Here is a 20,217-nt window from a genome sequence, read left to right on the forward strand (position 1 = left end):
TTTCCACAATTTGTGAACTACAGATTAGGCTCACAGGTCTTCTTTTACTTCAACCTGGGGTTGCAAGAACAAAGTAGAGTATCAACGCAACAGACAGTTTGCCTCTAAATTGAGTGTTTTGCAGTTGCAAAGAAGTAAAAACTGATACATTGTTATATTGTCAATTTTAGGAATAATAAATTATTACAATTTGAAGAGAAATAAGTTATAAAATTTAATTAACAACAAAAAGAAATGTGGAGCCATACATGTCCCTTTGCCATAAACATGAATTAAAAAAAAATAGGAACACAAATAAAATAAAACACACAAAATTTTAATCTTTGTTCAGTTCCTTCAATGATTCAACATCTTTTAAATACAAAGATGATTCATTGTCACTCATTTCCTCTAACTCTTCATCATCTGATACAGTGCTGTCTAAATATTTCTGCACCAATGAAAGTGAATCGTTATTCATAACTTCTTCCAACGTACCTCCCTTCATGAGTAATTCTCTCAATAGTTCTAACTGTCCAAACATAAATTGGCATCCGCTGACAACAAGATGGCCACCATCCAGAACTTCAACCAAGTGTTGTTCATTTGAGTCATTATTTGTATTTAAAAGTTCATCGAGCAACATATTCCTAAACATGCTAGTTTGAACCCAGTTGTGTGAAGTTTCCAAAGTCAAAGGGTGTTTAAGGATACACTTTGATAAAGCCCTCAGAAGAGTTAACTTCATTTCTGAACGCACTTCAAAATCAGGATAGTCACAATCTTTGACATTGTCACTTTCTACACTCAAATCAGCATGCTCCAAAAGCTCCTTTAATATACTTGGAACATGTTTGCAAGTTGTCACATTACCAAGCTTACATGGCAAGTCCTTCATTATTGCAAACAATCTCGTTTGGATATTTTTCATTACTTTTCTGACCATTCGCACATGTGCGCAACCATGTTCACAAACTTTAGTAAGGTTAATGGTACGAAAGCGAAAACTAGCCCTGTCACCAGCTTTAGTTTTTCGGCTTGTCAAACTACTGCAGGCATACTGCGCAGCCAGAATAGTCACAGCACAAGCCACATGAGAGACATACAGCTTTGATGCTTTATTTTCCCACTCTTGATCATGTACAACATTAGCTAAGTGAAGAGCAACAGGCTCTGCTTTTTGTACCAATGAAGGATTTGATTCTTTGAAAACAACCTTGACTAATTCAGAAACCTCATTTCTGATCATTTCCTTTAAATCTACATCGAAATGATCAGGAAGAGTAAAAAGTTCTCTTATATACTGAATAGCTTTTCCAAAAGTAGGATACCAAACATGGGCTTTCCCAAGAAACCTTCGTGAAATCATTGGAAGATTATTTTTCCGGTACAACAAAAACAACAACGCTAAAATCATCTTATGTTTGTTGCGATAATGTTTCGACTTAATATCATCCCATAACTTTGGAAGTAACAGTTCTGCTTCTCTTATGATATTAGTTGGTGTTTCCAGAACAAGTGTGCAATGGTTAAATAAAGTTTTAAATATTGCATAGGCACGACCCTTGTAATCATTTCCAAACTTTGCAAATGTGCTAGCCAATGTTTGCTGTCCGTCCTCACCAACAAGATAGTTTGTATCTAAAACAAGGTAATTACATTGGTATAGTACCTTACTTTATTTTAAGCAGTTTGTACAGAAATAAGACAAGAGCCTGCAGGTATACACTGCTTAAAATTGGTAAATTTAGTATATATTAATTTAAGCCCATCTCCACTCACAGTTTAAAAATATTCTTATAGCAATTTTTTTTGTACCTAGAAATGATACCTGCCATACTGCTCCTAGTACCAAAAGCAAATTATTTCAATATATGCTTAATGTGATTGCAAAGATATAAATAGATTACTAGAATAGCAATCAACACAAATAAAAATATTTTTGCCAGGATTGTGTTATAAGGAGAGTGTGGGAATAGCAGTCAAGGTAAAAAATTAAATTGCAAAAGTGAAGTAAGTTTAGGTAAGTATGTGATATGGTATGCAGTTGTATTATTGTATGTGTTTTATCCCACAGGTACTATTTTATTCATTAAGAGGCTTGATAGAAGCCAGAAAAATAAAAACATGAAAAAAAATCAATAGTCTTTCCTAACAAAACATACTCGTCGTTTTTAAAATGGCTATTATGATTAGTTAGTGGTCCAATTATAGTATATGCTCCCTCATCCCAACCCTGCAAAGGAAATGCATAATTTTGAACCTCCTTGAAATCTCCCACCCTTTTGAAATTATTTTTCACTTTCTTGGCATTTCCCTCTTTCTCAGAAATGTTCCATCCTTAAACTTTTGATAAAGCACCCAAGTCTCAGCAGAAACATCACACTGCTATGCTCGGATGAGGCATGTGAAGCATGAACCAAAATGAATAGAATCAGTTGCAAATTAAAAAAGAGTTCAAGATGACAAACTTGGACTTGAATGTATGCAATTATTATTACTATTATTATTAAAACTGCATAGAATAGGAAGCATTTCAATAATACTCAATAACAGTATTATGGCAATATGAATATGAGTTGGACAGTGCAGTCTATGTAAAGTTTAGAGTTTTATCATTAAATAAGTTATGTACAGTGATGATCCTTCTACCTTACCTTTAATAAAGGTCATACTCCACCTTTTAAAATTAATTTTCCCTTTCCATGAAATTCCCCCTTTATAGACCACTTCAACCCCTTGCAAAGACGAAAGGGGAGTTCCAAACTATAAAATGTTTTACAACATATTTTATTTTTTACAACATCTGCCAAAATAGATATTAATTTTTTAGGCACTGCTGTTTGGTATTTCCCAGAAAGAGCCAAAATATGCTTATTTTGCTAAAGAAGTATTGTATAGCTTAAAACCAGAGGTTGGAATATGTGTTATTCTTTGACTATTTCAAGTGTTTTTACTGGCTACTGGTAGAGCTAGCTCTGGTTAGCTGGCTAGCCAGAGAAACTTCAGTTTCAAGGATAATCTTGCAACAAACATCAGTCAATCTAACCATAGCTTTAAGTACCTTCATTGTTTTCTTTCTTTTTTTTAATTTAGTGAATAAACTTAACTTTTACTTTGTTTCAATATCACCATGTGCAAATTTTCTTTAAAACTGAAATCAATCCTTAGCAAATCTTTTTTTAATTTTTATCGAAGATACTGTGTTTAATACGTAAAGGTTAATTGCATTATTTTAAAGCTGACACTGCTGAATTGCGATCTAACCCACCTTTACCTGATTTACTCAGCTAATTAGATAAACCTCTATATATTTGGTCATATATGCTTTTGAATACAATGGCAATTTTAATAATGCTTATGCGCAATCGTATAATTTATAGCCTATTTTGTATTTAATTTATAATTGTACAATCAAATTTATTTGTTCTAAACCATCAAAATGTGATTAAATTAGAGTAGATCTTTTTAGCTACATCACAAGATGCAACTCATTACACGATGTTATTAAAACAGAGAGGCGTGTAATGGCTAGCGCTACACATATGTGAGATTGATTTTTAAGAATGTAAAACTTAGGTGAAACACAAAAAAAGTTAGTTGCTCTTATATTGCACACACAGAAAGGTCAAATACTGCTGTTTATGTTGAAAATAGGCACTCTTGCCGCAAGAACATTCTAGAACCTTGTGTACTATCTAGAAATATAAGGGACATTGGAGAATATTCCAGAAATAAGATAACTATACTAGAAACTACTAATAGTAAATATAGAACATCTGGAATATACTAGAACATTCTAAAGTATCTTATCTTTAATATATAAATAGGAGAACGTCTTGTAAATTTTAGAGTCATAGAGTCATAAAGTTATTGGAGCAGTCGAAGCAACTCTGCAAATATATAAAGTTTACATTTCAACAGGTTATGGGCCCAGTCTATGCCCAAGAAGATTGAATATTTACAGAAATAATATTCAAGAAGAAGAAGCCATCTTGTGTGTCCGACGAGTTTGTTTTGATTTTGGTTTGGATTGGTGTAAAGTTCGCACGAAAAATCATATTGCTGAAACCTGAAACGGATTATCCGGATTAGTTGAATACGGAACAAATGGCGATGGAAAGCACCAAAGTATTGATAAAACCATTGAATGGAACAAACTATGCTACCTGGAAGGTACAGTGTAGAATGGCGTTAATCAAAGATGGACTTTGGGGAATTGTTGATGGAAGAGAAAATGCTCCAACTGAAGAGAGAGAAATTCCGAAATTTAATTTGCGTAGAGATCGTGCGTTAGCAACGATTGTTTTGTCGGTGGAACCAACGCTGTTATACCTGCTTGGACCAGATCCAGAAGATCCTACTGAGGTTTGGAAGAAGTTGGCAGACCAGTTCCAAAAGAAGACATGGAGTAATAAATTGACACTACGCAGGAAGTTGTATGACTTGAAGTTGAAAGATGAGCAATCTGTTCAAAAGCACGTTAAAGCTTTGACAGAAATTTTCGATGAACTTGCAATTATTGGAGACCCGTTGGATGATGAAAGTAAAGTTGTTCATTTGTTAGCAAGCTTACCAGACTCGTATGATATGCTAGTTACAGCTCTGGAGGCTAGTGCTGAAGTACCGAAGCTTGAAGTCGTAACTGAACGATTGTTACACGAGGAAAGCAAGCGGAAAGATAAGGACACTTTGGAAACGAATGTCAAAGCAATGACATTGAATCATGGAAAGCCAAGAAAGGGACCCAGATGTTATCACTGTGGAAAGATTGGTCATGTGAAACGATATTGCAAAGAATTAACGAAGAAGTTCGAGAGACAGACTCCTTCGACGTACGGTAAAAATCGAATGAAGCCGCAAAATGTGTGTACGGCTGAAGAAGAAGAAGATGATGACGAAGAAATCATCAGTTTAGTTGCTGAAAATACTTTGGCAGTCAAAGGAAAAAGTAACTGGATAGTTGATTCAGGCGCAACATGTCACATGTGTAACGAAGAGGAATTGTTCGAAGAAATTTCGTCCCTTGAAATACCACAAGATATCACTGTCGGTGATGGATATTCAGTACAAGCAATTGGAAAAGGAACAGTAACCTTGGAAATGAACATTTCAGAAAACAGAAACGTTGTATGCAAGTTATCTGATGTCTTATTTGTACCACAACTTTCGTACAATTTACTTAGTGTATCAAAAGCTGCAACAAATGGAAAGAAGTTTCAGTTTGAAGATTTCAAATGTGACATCGTGGATGCGAAACACGGAATCATTGGTACAGCAACAAAGCATGGCAACCTTTACCATCTCAACTGTAATGGATTGAGAAATAAGAAGAATCACACAGTTATGAAATGTGATAATAACGCTACAACAAAGGAAGAAATTTGGCATAGAAGATACGGTCATCTCGGTGTGCAGAATCTTAAACGATTGGCAAGGGACAAACTTGTTAAAGGGTTTGATTATGATGCAACAAAGAAACCGACATTTTGTGAACCGTGCATTGATGGGAAACAAAGCAAAATACCGTTTCCGAAGACAGGAGGAGATCGATCGAAAAATCTCCTTGGTATAATCCATAGCGACGTTTGTGGAAAGATAGAAACAAAATCACTTAGTGGTGCAGAATATTTTGTTACATTCATTGACGATAAATCAAGATACGTATGGGTATATGTCATGAAACACAAAAGTGAAGTGTTTGAGAATTTTAAAGAATGGAAAGCAACTGTGGAAAAATCGACTGGAATTCAGATAAAAATGTTTAGAACTGACAATGGTGGAGAATATACATCCAAAGAGTTCGAAGACTATTTGAAGAAAGAAGGTATTCATCATGAGTTGACAATTCCGAAAACACCGCAACAAAATGGAGTTGCAGAGAGGATGAACAGAACACTCATGGAATCTGTAAGATCAATGTTAGCAGATTCAAAGTTACCAAAACGATTTCGGGCCGAAGCCTTGGCTACAGCAACGTACCTTCGTAACCGATGTCCAACGACAGCAGTTAAAGGGAAGACACCCTTTGAAGTATTAACTGGAAAGAAACCAAATGTCGAAAATCTACGAATTTTCGGATGTGATGCGTATGATCACGTACCAAAAGATGAAAGAAAGAAACTTGATTCAAAAACCAAGAAGAGTGTATTTCTTGGATACGGTGATGGAATCAAGGGATATCGTCTATATGACAACGACAAGAAGAGAGTCTTTTACAGCCGAAATGTGACATTCAATGAAATCTGTGGTGAATTGAAAGACGACCGTGACATAGACGAACCAAAAGTAGAGATCGAATTACAACCTCGTGAAGAAAACACAGATAATCAAATACAGGAGGAGCAAGAGCGACAAGTAAGAGAACGACGGCCTCCTGATCGTTACGGAGAATGGGTATACATCACTCAAGAAGAAGATCCAAATACATTTTCTAAAGCAATCAAAGGACATGATGCAGACAAGTGGATGCAAGCAATGGAAGCCGAATTGGATTCTCTACACAAAAACGAAGTATGGGAGTTGACTGAATTACCTCCAAACAGAAAAGTTGTTGGCAGCAAATGGGTATACAAAAAGAAACAAGACTCTGATGGGAATGTGGAACGATACAAAGCAAGATTGGTTGCACAAGGATACAATCAAAGATATGGAGAAGATTATGACGAAACAACTTCTCCGGTAGTTAGATTCGAATCAATACGAACGTTGATTGGATTGGCAGTCAAGAAAGAACTTCTCCTACATCAACTCGACGTTGGAACTGCATTTTTGAACGGTGAACTTAACGAAACCATATATATGAAACAACCAGAGGGATTTGAAATTCTAGGAAAGGAACACTTGGTTTGTAAACTCAAGAAAAGTATCTATGGATTGAAGCAATCATCTAGATGTTGGAACGAAGCACTTGACAAACATCTAAAGAGTATGGGCTTCAAACAATCAAACAACGATCCTTGTATATACACGCTTGAAACAGATGAAGAAACATTCATAATCGCTGTATATGTTGATGATATCATACTGGCCGGAAACAATCAAAAACGTATTGATGAATTTATCAAGATGATTGGAGATTTGAATGATCGTAAATCAACTTCTGGATACGTATTCATGATGAGCGGAGCAGCAATCAGCTGGAACAGCAAGAAACAAACATGTGTAGCTTTGTCAACTGCAGAAGCCGAATATATTGCATTATCAAAAGCCTCACAGGAATCGATTTGGCTACGACGACTTTTAGCAGACATGGGAGAAAAGCAGCCAAACGCAACAATCATCAATGAAGATAATCAATCAGCCATCGCAATGACAAAGAATCCTCAATTTCACGGACGAGCCAAACACATCGATATAAAATATCATTACGTAAGAGAGCAAGTTAAATCAAACCAAATCCAATTGAAGTACTGTCAAAGTGGAGATATGATCGCAGATATAATGACGAAAGGAATCGGACGAGTACAGTTTGATAAGTTGCGAACGATGATCGGATTGAAGAACCTTACGGACTGCGAGTGAGGAGGAGTGTTGAAAATAGGCACTCTTGCCGCAAGAACATTCTAGAACCTTGTGTACTATCTAGAAATATAAGGGACATTGGAGAATATTCCAGAAATAAGATAACTATACTAGAAACTACTAATAGTAAATATAGAACATCTGGAATATACTAGAACATTCTAAAGTATCTTATCTTTAATATATAAATAGGAGAACGTCTTGTAAATTTTAGAGTCATAGAGTCATAAAGTTATTGGAGCAGTCGAAGCAACTCTGCAAATATATAAAGTTTATATTTCAACAGTTTAAAACCTTGTAACACCAAAACACAACATTACAAAATAACTGTACCAATAAATAGATTCTACCTTGAATGCAACCACATTCTTCACAAACATTCTGACAGTTGTCGTTGGTTACTGTGCCACCACAATATGAACATTTCATTTTTCCTATAGAAAAAATAAAATTATAGCAGAGTAATATTATGAGTGACTAGGATTTTGAACACAATATATATGCATAGTAAAAGTCTTTATTAAACTTTGTATATAACTAATTATGGGGACAAATGTATTAAAAGACATATGAAATTCCATGCGAAAACACATGCACAAATGTAGGTTGATACTTTATTAAAAATATGCATCTATACCATTTTTTAAAGTGCCATGATTTCGATTATAGCGTTGCACTTTATTGTTTAACTCCTTTTTCTATTAAATTCAAAAAGCTCAATGTAAATATGTTTATTTATTTGCTTAGAGTTTTTGGTACTTATGTACTTTATGCTTTGTGGTGTATATATAACTAGCTATGTTTTAGATAGACAATGTTTTTTTCATTGCGTAAATTTCAGGAAACGTCTTTTCGTTCATGGAAGTGACAATTAGTTGTTGGTCAATTCGACCATTTATCTTTAAATTCTGAGATGTCAAAATTCGTCAGTAATCATTGACGGGCCATTATTTCAAATGCTTTATTGATCAATGGTCTGTAGTACCAAATTAGGCAGATGTTACAAATATTTGGTGTTACAGTCACCTGACCAACCCTAATTTCCAATAATATTATACGCTTGTTGTCTCCCCACAGCCATTACCCACCATTATTGTTGTGCTTCGCTTTAAAATGCGAAAAGGGTTCTAAGAACTAGTTGAAAACGACACGCTAAAATTTTATTTAAATAAGGTGCCAAAGTTATCATTAAACATTAGCGATTTAATGGCGCGCCTTTATGGCTGGATGGTTGGATACAATTTTTTTAAACTTTGAGTTATCATTCACAGACCGACCGACTCTATTTTTGGTGCTCAAATGACTCTGCAACAGATATTTGTGACCTCCGCCTTAAACTTATATTATAGTCATGACTGCAATGGCTACAAAATGCAGATAAAAATATAAAAAAAAAAAAATCAAATTGACAAAAAAAATGTGTCAAGGCAGATAGAAAATAAATGACATAAAGATGCAGAATTACTGGACGGGATACCATACTACTCTCTTTTAAAGCATTATTTAAAACATTATAAAAAAATTTGTGTAATTATGAAATATAGACATAGCATATAGACTAATTCAAGTTTTTAATTCCTGGAGACAAATATGTGCTCATAAAATTAGTGTATATATTGCTTTGCTAGCTAGCTAGCTAATCACTTAGCTATTTATTTTTATTACTGTGTATCCAGGTTTTTGTATATATAATACTCCACGAGGGTGCCTACAAGTCGCTTACGCCGTAAAAAGCGCGGGCATTTTCGGGCAAGTTCAGCATTTTGAAAAAAATCCAAGTATTCGCCCGAAAAACCCGCATAGGCCCGAACAATGCACGAAAAAGTAAAAAACAGACACTAATGTGATTCAAAAAAACTATAAAAATTAAAATAAACTTACTATGTGGTAGCGAAGTTCTTAAAAGAACTGTTTTTGATGGTTTTTGATAAAGTTTACTTTATAAATAACTTATATATAAACTTTATTAACTCCTTTCTCTTCAAGTGCCTTCTTCCCAACTATCGTCTGCATGGTTTGTTACAAGGAATTGTACTTCGGGAATGTTCTGGGCAAGTAAGTTTGGGAAAGTGCGGGCGGTTTCAGGGGACAACCGCCAATTTTATTCAAAAAGTCGCCTGAACTCGCCCGTATATATATGTAGGCATTTGCGGCTTATCGGCACCCTCTCCTAATACTCAGTGCAGGCACAAACCAAAAAGTGCAAGGAACTGACATTTTTGTGGAAACTTGGGAATATTCTTGCAGTCGGGTTCACGTCATAATTCTGCTTGAGAACCAATCACGGGCTAGTATTTAGATAAAGCAGAGGCATTATGAAATAATAGACAAATGCCATTATCATACAATACTGGATTTTTCAAGGAATTCTTCTTTTTTTTTAGCCAAATTTTTAATATGTTTTAGATAGTGCATAATCTTTGCCATTTTGCAACATTTTAACGCCGTTTTGCTTGTAAAGTCTGTTTATTAAGATTTCTACTGTGACTGTAAGGTTTCACCGTGAAAAGTTCACTTGTACCCTCATCGGAAAGCAACGAAGAAGAACATTCCGACCCCAAGAATAGAAGTTGCCCCTAAAAACGCACTGAAAATGTAAGAAAATAAATCAATATATGCGATGCTAGCTTCTTTAGCTAGCTATTATTATGGGCCTAAGCCAGCTATTTTAGAGCTAGGCTATGTGCACATAAAAACAAAAGACAGCGGAGAAATTGTTGTTACAGAAAACATTAACAAGTGTTATTATTATTATAATACGGTACAAGGGGGGAATTAGACTTTTATCGAGCTGAGATTTCCATTATACATATCGTCTACACCACAGAGCAGGTTTGCTTTCGTTTTTCGTACCTTGGCTGCCATAATGATACTGGAACTCACGACCCCAGGCCCCCAGTAGTCGCAACAAAGCTTGGGGGGGGGGAGGCGGGCGCTGGAACTACACAACAACACCAATAATCGGTTAAATATTAATTTAGGGGGAAACTTTCGCGGGCAGAAACTTTTGCGATTTTTGCTTCTTATTAATACGTATACAATTTTTCCATTTTTCAGTCTATCATTCTATAATAACTTTTGTCTCTTTCTTTCTCTTTGCCATGCGACCCCGTGGATATTTTCACGGGTTAACGACTAGTTTGAGAGAGCTAGAGATTTAGCTGCTATATACTAAATGTGAAAACTCACGCAATGTTGTATTTGTAAGCTGCGTCACAAAAAATGAAATAAAAAGAGTTCGCTGGCGCTAAGTTATGGCTAGTAAAGGCGAAGGTTTACTTATATCGCCCCTTCTTATATCGCCCCTACTTTAAATTTGTGTGCGCATTTTTGTTTCCAGTGGAAATTGTGCCGCTTTGACGTACGGCGGCCGTTAAGGATACGGTAACCCCTGAGGCACATACTCAGCATATTTAAAATATCTCCTCTGCTCGCTATATTAACCCTAACAAATCTATATATTCTGAAAGCCAAATAAATCATCTCTAGAGTGATGATAAAGTATTTCTATAAAAAAATCCAAAAAGGAGAAAAAAAAATTATACAAAAATTCACCCTTCCAGTTCATTTTGTCGAACACTCCCCTCAATAAAAAATATGATTGCGAAGCTCTTATTCAGCTCTAAACAAATTTGCTTTTTTTACTCAAAAGAACACGTGGTTCCAAAAATATCGCAAATTTTGTGTTACAATAGCTGTTTTATGACTGATTTATCTATTTTTAAGATTGATAGACCGATAACTTGATATTTCCTCACTTTCTGCGTTAGAAAAAGCAAAGTTTTGTAGCCAAAGATATATTTGTCGCAACAAACTTGTTTTCGTACAATTTCGACAAGATGGAGGGGAGTGTTCGACAAAAATATATACCGTTACGACTAAAAATTTTATTTCGAGAAAAAGCAAATCAAAGACCTTTGCCTTTACCTGCAAGAATCATGGTTACACCCACTTAAAGGTTATGAACAATTAATAACCCATGAATATTTTATTTAAAATTAAAGGTAAAGTATTTTCGCAGAACTTTGGGTGTAGTTATTGTTAAACAGACAACAGGATAACATAAAATAACAGGATAAAAACGAAAAAAAATAAAGAAAAAAATTAAAAAGGTATAGATGATAAATAATAATAGATTTGTATAGATTATTAAAGTGTGAATGTTTCCTATGTTATATGTAGAGATGCAATTTTTTATTCGTTCTGAAAAACTCTCTTTAATTATTATACAGATTAAATATATTTAAGGAACTTTAAACTTTGAGCACACTATTGAAAACAGTAAAAGATAAAAAATATTTTTTCTCATTTTATCCCTCTTAACAATAAGTATTTTTGATTCTTTTTAAAAAAATATCAGGAAATTATGCCAAAGAATCAAAATTAAAAAAAATATTTTTTTTAAAAAAAATGACTCTGAAGGGGGTTACCGTATCCTTAAGTACGTCGTGTTGGTGGACTTTCGCCTTAAGATTCGGGGAAAATTGAATACGCGCGTGACGTGACAAATCCGCAAAATAAGATCGGAAAAAATTATCCGCAAAACAATTTCTATTGCAAAATTCCTTTCTTATAATTAAAATTTCTTCCGAATTTTAAATCCCACACCACCAAGCTTTAAATTAAGAGGGTCTATATCTAAAGCAGGGGCGCGGAGTGCGAGTCTGCTATTTCGAAAGGTCCATGGTCAAACCTGTAAAGCGATAAGTTATGGAATATCATCCAAAAAGGAAGAGATAAAAGGTGACCACGGGGCTTAGAAAAATGGGAAATATTTTTGACCTTGTTCAAAACAAACCAACATTCCCCCAAGGCAGGAGTGAAAGTGAATTATAACGTAAAAATGGATGAACATGACAGTTTGTTTATAAACGATAGTTCTCATATATTTAATGTTTGCGAAGTTTTAAATATATTTCGTGAAAGTGGAGAACTTTGCGATGTCGTACTTTACACCGACGAAGGTATGAAGTTGCCAGCACACAAAGTCGTACTGAGCGCTTGCTCACCATATTTTAGAGCCATGTTTACTACAAATTTTATAGAAGCCAGAGAACCGGTTATATATTTAAAGCATACTGATGGTTATGCTTTAAGAGATATGATTGATTATTTCTATTCAGGCAAATTGACTGTTAATTGTTACAATGTTGAAGAAATAATCAAGCTGGCAAATGTTTTGCAGTTAAAAGATTTAATTGAGAAATGTGAAGTGTATTTGCGACGGAATATGTCACCTAAAAATTCACTTGGGTTACAAGCTTTTGCTCATCAATATTCTTTAAAAAAATTGAAGGAACATGCCAAGCGTTACAGCTGTTGGAATTTCAATGATGTAAAGAATGAAGAGGAATTTCTTCTTTTGCCTTTAAGTTGCTTAAAAGAATTGATTGCAGATGATTCATTGAGAGCACCTTCTGAGGATTATATTTTCGAGGCTGTAATGAAATGGATTTTATATGATTTTAACAACAGAAAAAGTAATTTACAACAGCTGCTGCCACATGTTAGATTTCCTCTAATGAGTCCAAATTACATTCGAAAGAGTAATATAGTTCAAACTTTGTTGGATAACTTTACTATTGGAGCCAGTTACATTGAAGAAGCTTTGAAATATCAGTACCAAGAACTTACTATTGAAAATGCAATATTACCAAAACGCTTTACACCCAGGGCTTCTTCTCAGGATATTTATGTCATTGGCGGTTGGTCAAATGGTCAAAAATTGAGCACTGTCCAATGTTTTAGTGTAGATACCTTAAAATGGACAACAGTTAGTAACATGAATGTTGCACACGTGTCAAAAGAAGATTACTTCCGTGTCATAGTGTCCAATGAAGAAAACACATGCACAAATGTAGGTTGATACTTTATTAAAAATATGCATCTATACCATTTTTTAAAGTGCCATGATTTCGATTATAGCGTTGCACTTTATTGTTTAACTCCTTTTTCTATTAAATTCAAAAAGCTCAATGTAAATATGTTTATTTATTTGCTTAGAGTTTTTGGTACTTATGTACTTTATGCTTTGTGGTGTATATATAACTAGCTATGTTTTAGATAGACAATGTTTTTTTCATTGCGTAAATTTCAGGAAACGTCTTTTCGTTCATGGAAGTGACAATTAGTTGTTGGTCAATTCGACCATTTATCTTTAAATTCTGAGATGTCAAAATTCGTCAGTAATCATTGACGGGCCATTATTTCAAATGCTTTATTGATCAATGGTCTGTAGTACCAAATTAGGCAGATGTTACAAATATTTGGTGTTACAGTCACCTGACCAACCCTAATTTCCAATAATATTATACGCTTGTTGTCTCCCCACAGCCATTACCCACCATTATTGTTGTGCTTCGCTTTAAAATGCGAAAAGGGTTCTAAGAACTAGTTGAAAACGACACGCTAAAATTTTATTTAAATAAGGTGCCAAAGTTATCATTAAACATTAGCGATTTAATGGCGCGCCTTTATGGCTGGATGGTTGGATACAATTTTTTTAAACTTTGAGTTATCATTCACAGACCGACCGACTCTATTTTTGGTGCTCAAATGACTCTGCAACAGATATTTGTGACTTCCGCCTTAAACTTATATTATAGTCATGACTGCAATGGCTACAAAATGCAGATAAAAATATAAAAAAAAAAAAATCAAATTGACAAAAAAAATGTGTCAAGGCAGATAGAAAATAAATGACATAAAGATGCAGAATTACTGGACGGGATACCATACTACTCTCTTTTAAAGCATTATTTAAAACATTATAAAAAAATTTGTGTAATTATGAAATATAGACATAGCATATAGACTAATTCAAGTTTTTAATTCCTGGAGACAAATATGTGCTCATAAAATTAGTGTATATATTGCTTTGCTAGCTAGCTAGCTAATCACTTAGCTATTTATTTTTATTACTGTGTATCCAGGTTTTTGTATATATAATACTCCACGAGGGTGCCTACAAGTCGCTTACGCCGTAAAAAGCGCGGGCATTTTCGGGCAAGTTCAGCATTTTGAAAAAAATCCAAGTATTCGCCCGAAAAACCCGCATAGGCCCGAACAATGCACGAAAAAGTAAAAAACAGACACTAATGTGATTCAAAAAAACTATAAAAATTAAAATAAACTTACTATGTGGTAGCGAAGTTCTTAAAAGAACTGTTTTTGATGGTTTTTGATAAAGTTTACTTTATAAATAACTTATATATAAACTTTATTAACTCCTTTCTCTTCAAGTGCCTTCTTCCCAACTATCGTCTGCATGGTTTGTTACAAGGAATTGTACTTCGGGAATGTTCTGGGCAAGTAAGTTTGGGAAAGTGCGGGCGGTTTCAGGGGACAACCGCCAATTTTATTCAAAAAGTCGCCTGAACTCGCCCGTATATATATGTAGGCATTTGCGGCTTATCGGCACCCTCTCCTAATACTCAGTGCAGGCACAAACCAAAAAGTGCAAGGAACTGACATTTTTGTGGAAACTTGGGAATATTCTTGCAGTCGGGTTCACGTCATAATTCTGCTTGAGAACCAATCACGGGCTAGTATTTAGATAAAGCAGAGGCATTATGAAATAATAGACAAATGCCATTATCATACAATACTGGATTTTTCAAGGAATTCTTCTTTTTTTTTAGCCAAATTTTTAATATGTTTTAGATAGTGCATAATCTTTGCCATTTTGCAACATTTTAACGCCGTTTTGCTTGTAAAGTCTGTTTATTAAGATTTCTACTGTGACTGTAAGGTTTCACCGTGAAAAGTTCACTTGTACCCTCATCGGAAAGCAACGAAGAAGAACATTCCGACCCCAAGAATAGAAGTTGCCCCTAAAAACGCACTGAAAATGTAAGAAAATAAATCAATATATGCGATGCTAGCTTCTTTAGCTAGCTATTATTATGGGCCTAAGCCAGCTATTTTAGAGCTAGGCTATGTGCACATAAAAACAAAAGACAGCGGAGAAATTGTTGTTACAGAAAACATTAACAAGTGTTATTATTATTATAATACGGTACAAGGGGGGAATTAGACTTTTATCGAGCTGAGATTTCCATTATACATATCGTCTACACCACAGAGCAGGTTTGCTTTCGTTTTTCGTACCTTGGCTGCCATAATGATACTGGAACTCACGACCCCAGGCCCCCAGTAGTCGCAACAAAGCTTGGGGGGGGGGAGGCGGGCGCTGGAACTACACAACAACACCAATAATCGGTTAAATATTAATTTAGGGGGAAACTTTCGCGGGCAGAAACTTTTGCGATTTTTGCTTCTTATTAATACGTATACAATTTTTCCATTTTTCAGTCTATCATTCTATAATAACTTTTGTCTCTTTCTTTCTCTTTGCCATGCGACCCCGTGGATATTTTCACGGGTTAACGACTAGTTTGAGAGAGCTAGAGATTTAGCTGCTATATACTAAATGTGAAAACTCACGCAATGTTGTATTTGTAAGCTGCGTCACAAAAAATGAAATAAAAAGAGTTCGCTGGCGCTAAGTTATGGCTAGTAAAGGCGAAGGTTTACTTATATCGCCCCTTCTTATATCGCCCCTACTTTAAATTTGTGTGCGCATTTTTGTTTCCAGTGGAAATTGTGCCGCTTTGACGTACGGCGGCCGTTAAGGATACGGTAACCCCTGAGGCACATACTCAGCATATTTAAAATATCTCCTCTGCTCGCTATATTAACCCTAACAAATCTATATATTCTGAAAGCCAAATAAATCATCTCTAGAGTGATGATAAAGTATTTCTATAAAAAAATCCAAAAAGGAGAAAAAAAAATTATACAAAAATTCACCCTTCCAGTTCATTTTGTCGAACACTCCCCTCAATAAAAAATATGATTGCGAAGCTCTTATTCAGCTCTAAACAAATTTGCTTTTTTTACTCAAAAGAACACGTGGTTCCAAAAATATCGCAAATTTTGTGTTACAATAGCTGTTTTATGACTGATTTATCTATTTTTAAGATTGATAGACCGATAACTTGATATTTCCTCACTTTCTGCGTTAGAAAAAGCAAAGTTTTGTAGCCAAAGATATATTTGTCGCAACAAACTTGTTTTCGTACAATTTCGACAAGATGGAGGGGAGTGTTCGACAAAAATATATACCGTTACGACTAAAAATTTTATTTCGAGAAAAAGCAAATCAAAGACCTTTGCCTTTACCTGCAAGAATCATGGTTACACCCACTTAAAGGTTATGAACAATTAATAACCCATGAATATTTTATTTAAAATTAAAGGTAAAGTATTTTCGCAGAACTTTGGGTGTAGTTATTGTTAAACAGACAACAGGATAACATAAAATAACAGGATAAAAACGAAAAAAAATAAAGAAAAAAATTAAAAAGGTATAGATGATAAATAATAATAGATTTGTATAGATTATTAAAGTGTGAATGTTTCCTATGTTATATGTAGAGATGCAATTTTTTATTCGTTCTGAAAAACTCTCTTTAATTATTATACAGATTAAATATATTTAAGGAACTTTAAACTTTGAGCACACTATTGAAAACAGTAAAAGATAAAAAATATTTTTTCTCATTTTATCCCTCTTAACAATAAGTATTTTTGATTCTTTTTAAAAAAATATCAGGAAATTATGCCAAAGAATCAAAATTAAAAAAAATATTTTTTTTAAAAAAAATGACTCTGAAGGGGGTTACCGTATCCTTAAGTACGTCGTGTTGGTGGACTTTCGCCTTAAGATTCGGGGAAAATTGAATACGCGCGTGACGTGACAAATCCGCAAAATAAGATCGGAAAAAATTATCCGCAAAACAATTTCTATTGCAAAATTCCTTTCTTATAATTAAAATTTCTTCCGAATTTTAAATCCCACACCACCAAGCTTTAAATTAAGAGGGTCTATATCTAAAGCAGGGGCGCGGAGTGCGAGTCTGCTATTTCGAAAGGTCCATGGTCAAACCTGTAAAGCGATAAGTTATGGAATATCATCCAAAAAGGAAGAGATAAAAGGTGACCACGGGGCTTAGAAAAATGGGAAATATTTTTGACCTTGTTCAAAACAAACCAACATTCCCCCAAGGCAGGAGTGAAAGTGAATTATATCGTAAAAATGGATGAACATGACAGTTTGTTTATAAACGATAGTTCTCATATATTTAATGTTTGCGAAGTTTTAAATATATTTCGTGAAAGTGGAGAACTTTGCGATGTCGTACTTTACACCGACGAAGGTATGAAGTTGCCAGCACACAAAGTCGTACTGAGCGCTTGCTCACCATATTTTAGAGCCATGTTTACTACAAATTTTATAGAAGCCAGAGAACCGGTTATATATTTAAAGCATACTGATGGTTATGCTTTAAGAGATATGATTGATTATTTCTATTCAGGCAAATTGACTGTTAATTGTTACAATGTTGAAGAAATAATCAAGCTGGCAAATGTTTTGCAGTTAAAAGATTTAATTGAGAAATGTGAAGTGTATTTGCGACGGAATATGTCACCTAAAAATTCACTTGGGTTACAAGCTTTTGCTCATCAATATTCTTTAAAAAAATTGAAGGAACATGCCAAGCGTTACAGCTGTTGGAATTTCAATGATGTAAAGAATGAAGAGGAATTTCTTCTTTTGCCTTTAAGTTGCTTAAAAGAATTGATTGCAGATGATTCATTGAGAGCACCTTCTGAGGATTATATTTTCGAGGCTGTAATGAAATGGATTTTATATGATTTTAACAACAGAAAAAGTAATTTACAACAGCTGCTGCCACATGTTAGATTTCCTCTAATGAGTCCAAATTACATTCGAAAGAGTAATATAGTTCAAACTTTGTTGGATAACTTTACTATTGGAGCCAGTTACATTGAAGAAGCTTTGAAATATCAGTACCAAGAACTTACTATTGAAAATGCAATATTACCAAAACGCTTTACACCCAGGGCTTCTTCTCAGGATATTTATGTCATTGGCGGTTGGTCAAATGGTCAAAAATTGAGCACTGTCCAATGTTTTAGTGTAGATACCTTAAAATGGACAACAGTTAGTAACATGAATGTTGCACACGTGTCAAAAGAAGATTACTTCCGTGTCATAGTGTCCAATGAAGAGTTGTACACAATTTGTTATGATAAAGTTATGAAGTATGATCCAGTTGAAAACTTGTGGCAAAATTTTGCTGCTGGTCCAGAAATTCAGTGCAAATGGGCTGGGGTGTGCGAATTTAATGGTGAATTTTACGTTATAGGTGGAAATAGTTTGCAGACCAGCAAGAGATTTTGTACTGAAGCTCGTGAATGGAAATTCCTGCCATTAATGAATACAGCCAGGTCTGGGTTTTGTTTTAAGTATATAGAATAATATTTTTTACATGGCTTAGTTTATTTTCAAATTTATGTGGGCAAAAAAGACGTTTAAGTAAATAGCTTTGGAAAATTATTCTGCTTTTGTGTGTTGTAGGTATTATCCTGGTGTAGCTGTAATGAATGATAAAATCTATGTCATTGGAGGACTAGACAACAGGTGGTACCCAGTAAAGCTTTGTGAATGCTACAATCCCTTAACAAATACTTGGGAAGATATTGCCAGAATGCGAACTCCACGGTGGAGTCTTGGTGTTGCTGTCTTGAACAACAAACTTTATGCTATTGGTGGAAGCCATAATGTAGAACAGTTTGCAAATACTGTTGAAGTCTATGACCCTGTTTTAGATTCCTGGGGTCGATCGACAGCGCCAATGAATTATGGCCGAAGATGCTTAGGAGTCGCTGTGGTAAATAACTTGATTTATGTTGTTGGTGGAAGAGTGGCAAACACGATAGAATGTTACAATGAAGAAGAGAATGAATGGAAGGTTATAGGTTCTGTGCAAACCTGTTGTAATTTTGGATGTGTTGCCCTAAGAATATTATAACTTGATTGTTCAGGGTTTTTTTTAGTTTTCATTTTGTTGTCCTTGTGATGTATATATACTTGTGGTGTTTATACAATGAGTTCAAATCTAGAAGAATTTTGCAATTACTTTGTTACATTCCTAATGGGATTAATACAAATTAATCTTTTTACAAAAGAACAAATGAATGGTTGACATCAAAGAAAATTTAATTAAGAAGTCTTGTTAAGTCTTTAAAAAAGAACTAATGTCTTTTCCATAATTACAGCACTGCATTGATTCAATCTCCTGTGTCCTGCAAGCTGAAATTTTGTGTTTGCGTATATTAAAATTAAATTATTTCCATATATCTATAAAATATATGTATATTAGAATTACAGTATGCAATTATGAACATAGTATTTTTCTAGGGTGTGTATTTACAAATTTTATTTTATTGTAATTTTTAGGCAGATACTGTGGTCGTGTAATAAGTTTGACAAAAGAAATTCAATTGATGTTTAATTGCTTTTCTTTGTTGATTTTTTTACAAAATTTTGTGAAATCAATGCTTTATTAAATGCAAGTTAATTATGTAATCAGGAACTATTTCATTAGATGTCATCAGTAATAGGCGTTGCGGTGACGATGCGTTGTGATTTATAAAAAGACAATCTCCATTACATTACATTCTTGTTCTCGTTGTGAGACGAAATTAAACTAATTAAATTTAAACACAGTTTCCTTTTTCAAATTTCACTTTCGCATGATATCTGGTGAATCATATAGTCACAAATATCTGTTCTTTCCTGTTTCCTGTCTGCTAAAAATAAATGTGATTTCCCAGGAAATAAAT

General features: G+C 34.3%; 2 protein-coding genes across 2 annotated transcripts; one reads left to right on the forward strand and one right to left on the reverse strand.

Annotated features, from left to right (window-relative positions):
* Positions 1–147: 147 nt before the first annotated feature.
* On the reverse strand, positions 148–11,443 carry LOC130653718 (uncharacterized). The gene is made up of 5 exons (XM_057456266.1): positions 11,431–11,443; positions 10,813–10,988; positions 10,357–10,444; positions 7,854–7,937; positions 148–1,620 (listed from the first exon to the last, which is right to left on the reverse strand). The coding sequence occupies exons 1-5, from the start codon at positions 11,441–11,443 to the stop codon at positions 317–319; spliced, it is 1,665 nt and encodes a 554-aa protein (XP_057312249.1). The 3' UTR covers positions 148–316.
* Positions 11,444–12,166: 723 nt separating this feature from the next.
* On the forward strand, positions 12,167–19,886 carry LOC130653807 (kelch-like protein 2). Its single transcript, XM_057456346.1, has 7 exons — positions 12,167–13,360; positions 14,031–14,079; positions 14,304–14,368; positions 14,903–15,050; positions 15,387–15,520; positions 17,510–18,819; positions 18,950–19,886. Exons 1-7 carry the CDS (start codon positions 12,347–12,349, stop codon positions 19,401–19,403), a joined length of 3,174 nt encoding a protein of 1,057 aa, XP_057312329.1. The 5' UTR covers positions 12,167–12,346; the 3' UTR covers positions 19,404–19,886.
* Positions 19,887–20,217: the final 331 nt, after the last annotated feature.

This window comes from Hydractinia symbiolongicarpus, chromosome 1 (assembly GCF_029227915.1).
Source record: "Hydractinia symbiolongicarpus strain clone_291-10 chromosome 1, HSymV2.1, whole genome shotgun sequence".
Classification (NCBI taxonomy): Eukaryota; Metazoa; Cnidaria; class Hydrozoa; order Anthoathecata; family Hydractiniidae; genus Hydractinia; species Hydractinia symbiolongicarpus.

What these genes read in the sequence shown, in the direction of transcription:
- LOC130653718 (XM_057456266.1), bottom strand. An exon ending in AATGCGCACACAAATTTAAA is followed by an intron (nt 10,445 to 10,812) that starts GTAGGGGCGATA and finishes GTTGTTGTGTAG; the next exon opens with TTCCAGCGCCCGCCTCCCCC. An exon ending in AGAATGTGGTTGCATTCAAG is followed by an intron (nt 1,621 to 7,853) that starts GTAGAATCTATT and finishes ACCTTGTTTTAG; the next exon opens with ATACAAACTATCTTGTTGGT.
- LOC130653807 (XM_057456346.1), top strand. Translation starts at nt 12,347, where the DNA reads ATGGATGAACATGACAGTTTGTTTATAAACGATAGTTCTCATATATTT. An exon ending in TGAGAACCAATCACGGGCTA is followed by an intron (nt 15,051 to 15,386) that starts GTATTTAGATAA and finishes ATGCGATGCTAG; the next exon opens with CTTCTTTAGCTAGCTATTAT. An exon ending in GTTATTATTATTATAATACG is followed by an intron (nt 15,521 to 17,509) that starts GTACAAGGGGGG and finishes AAAAGGTGACCA; the next exon opens with CGGGGCTTAGAAAAATGGGA.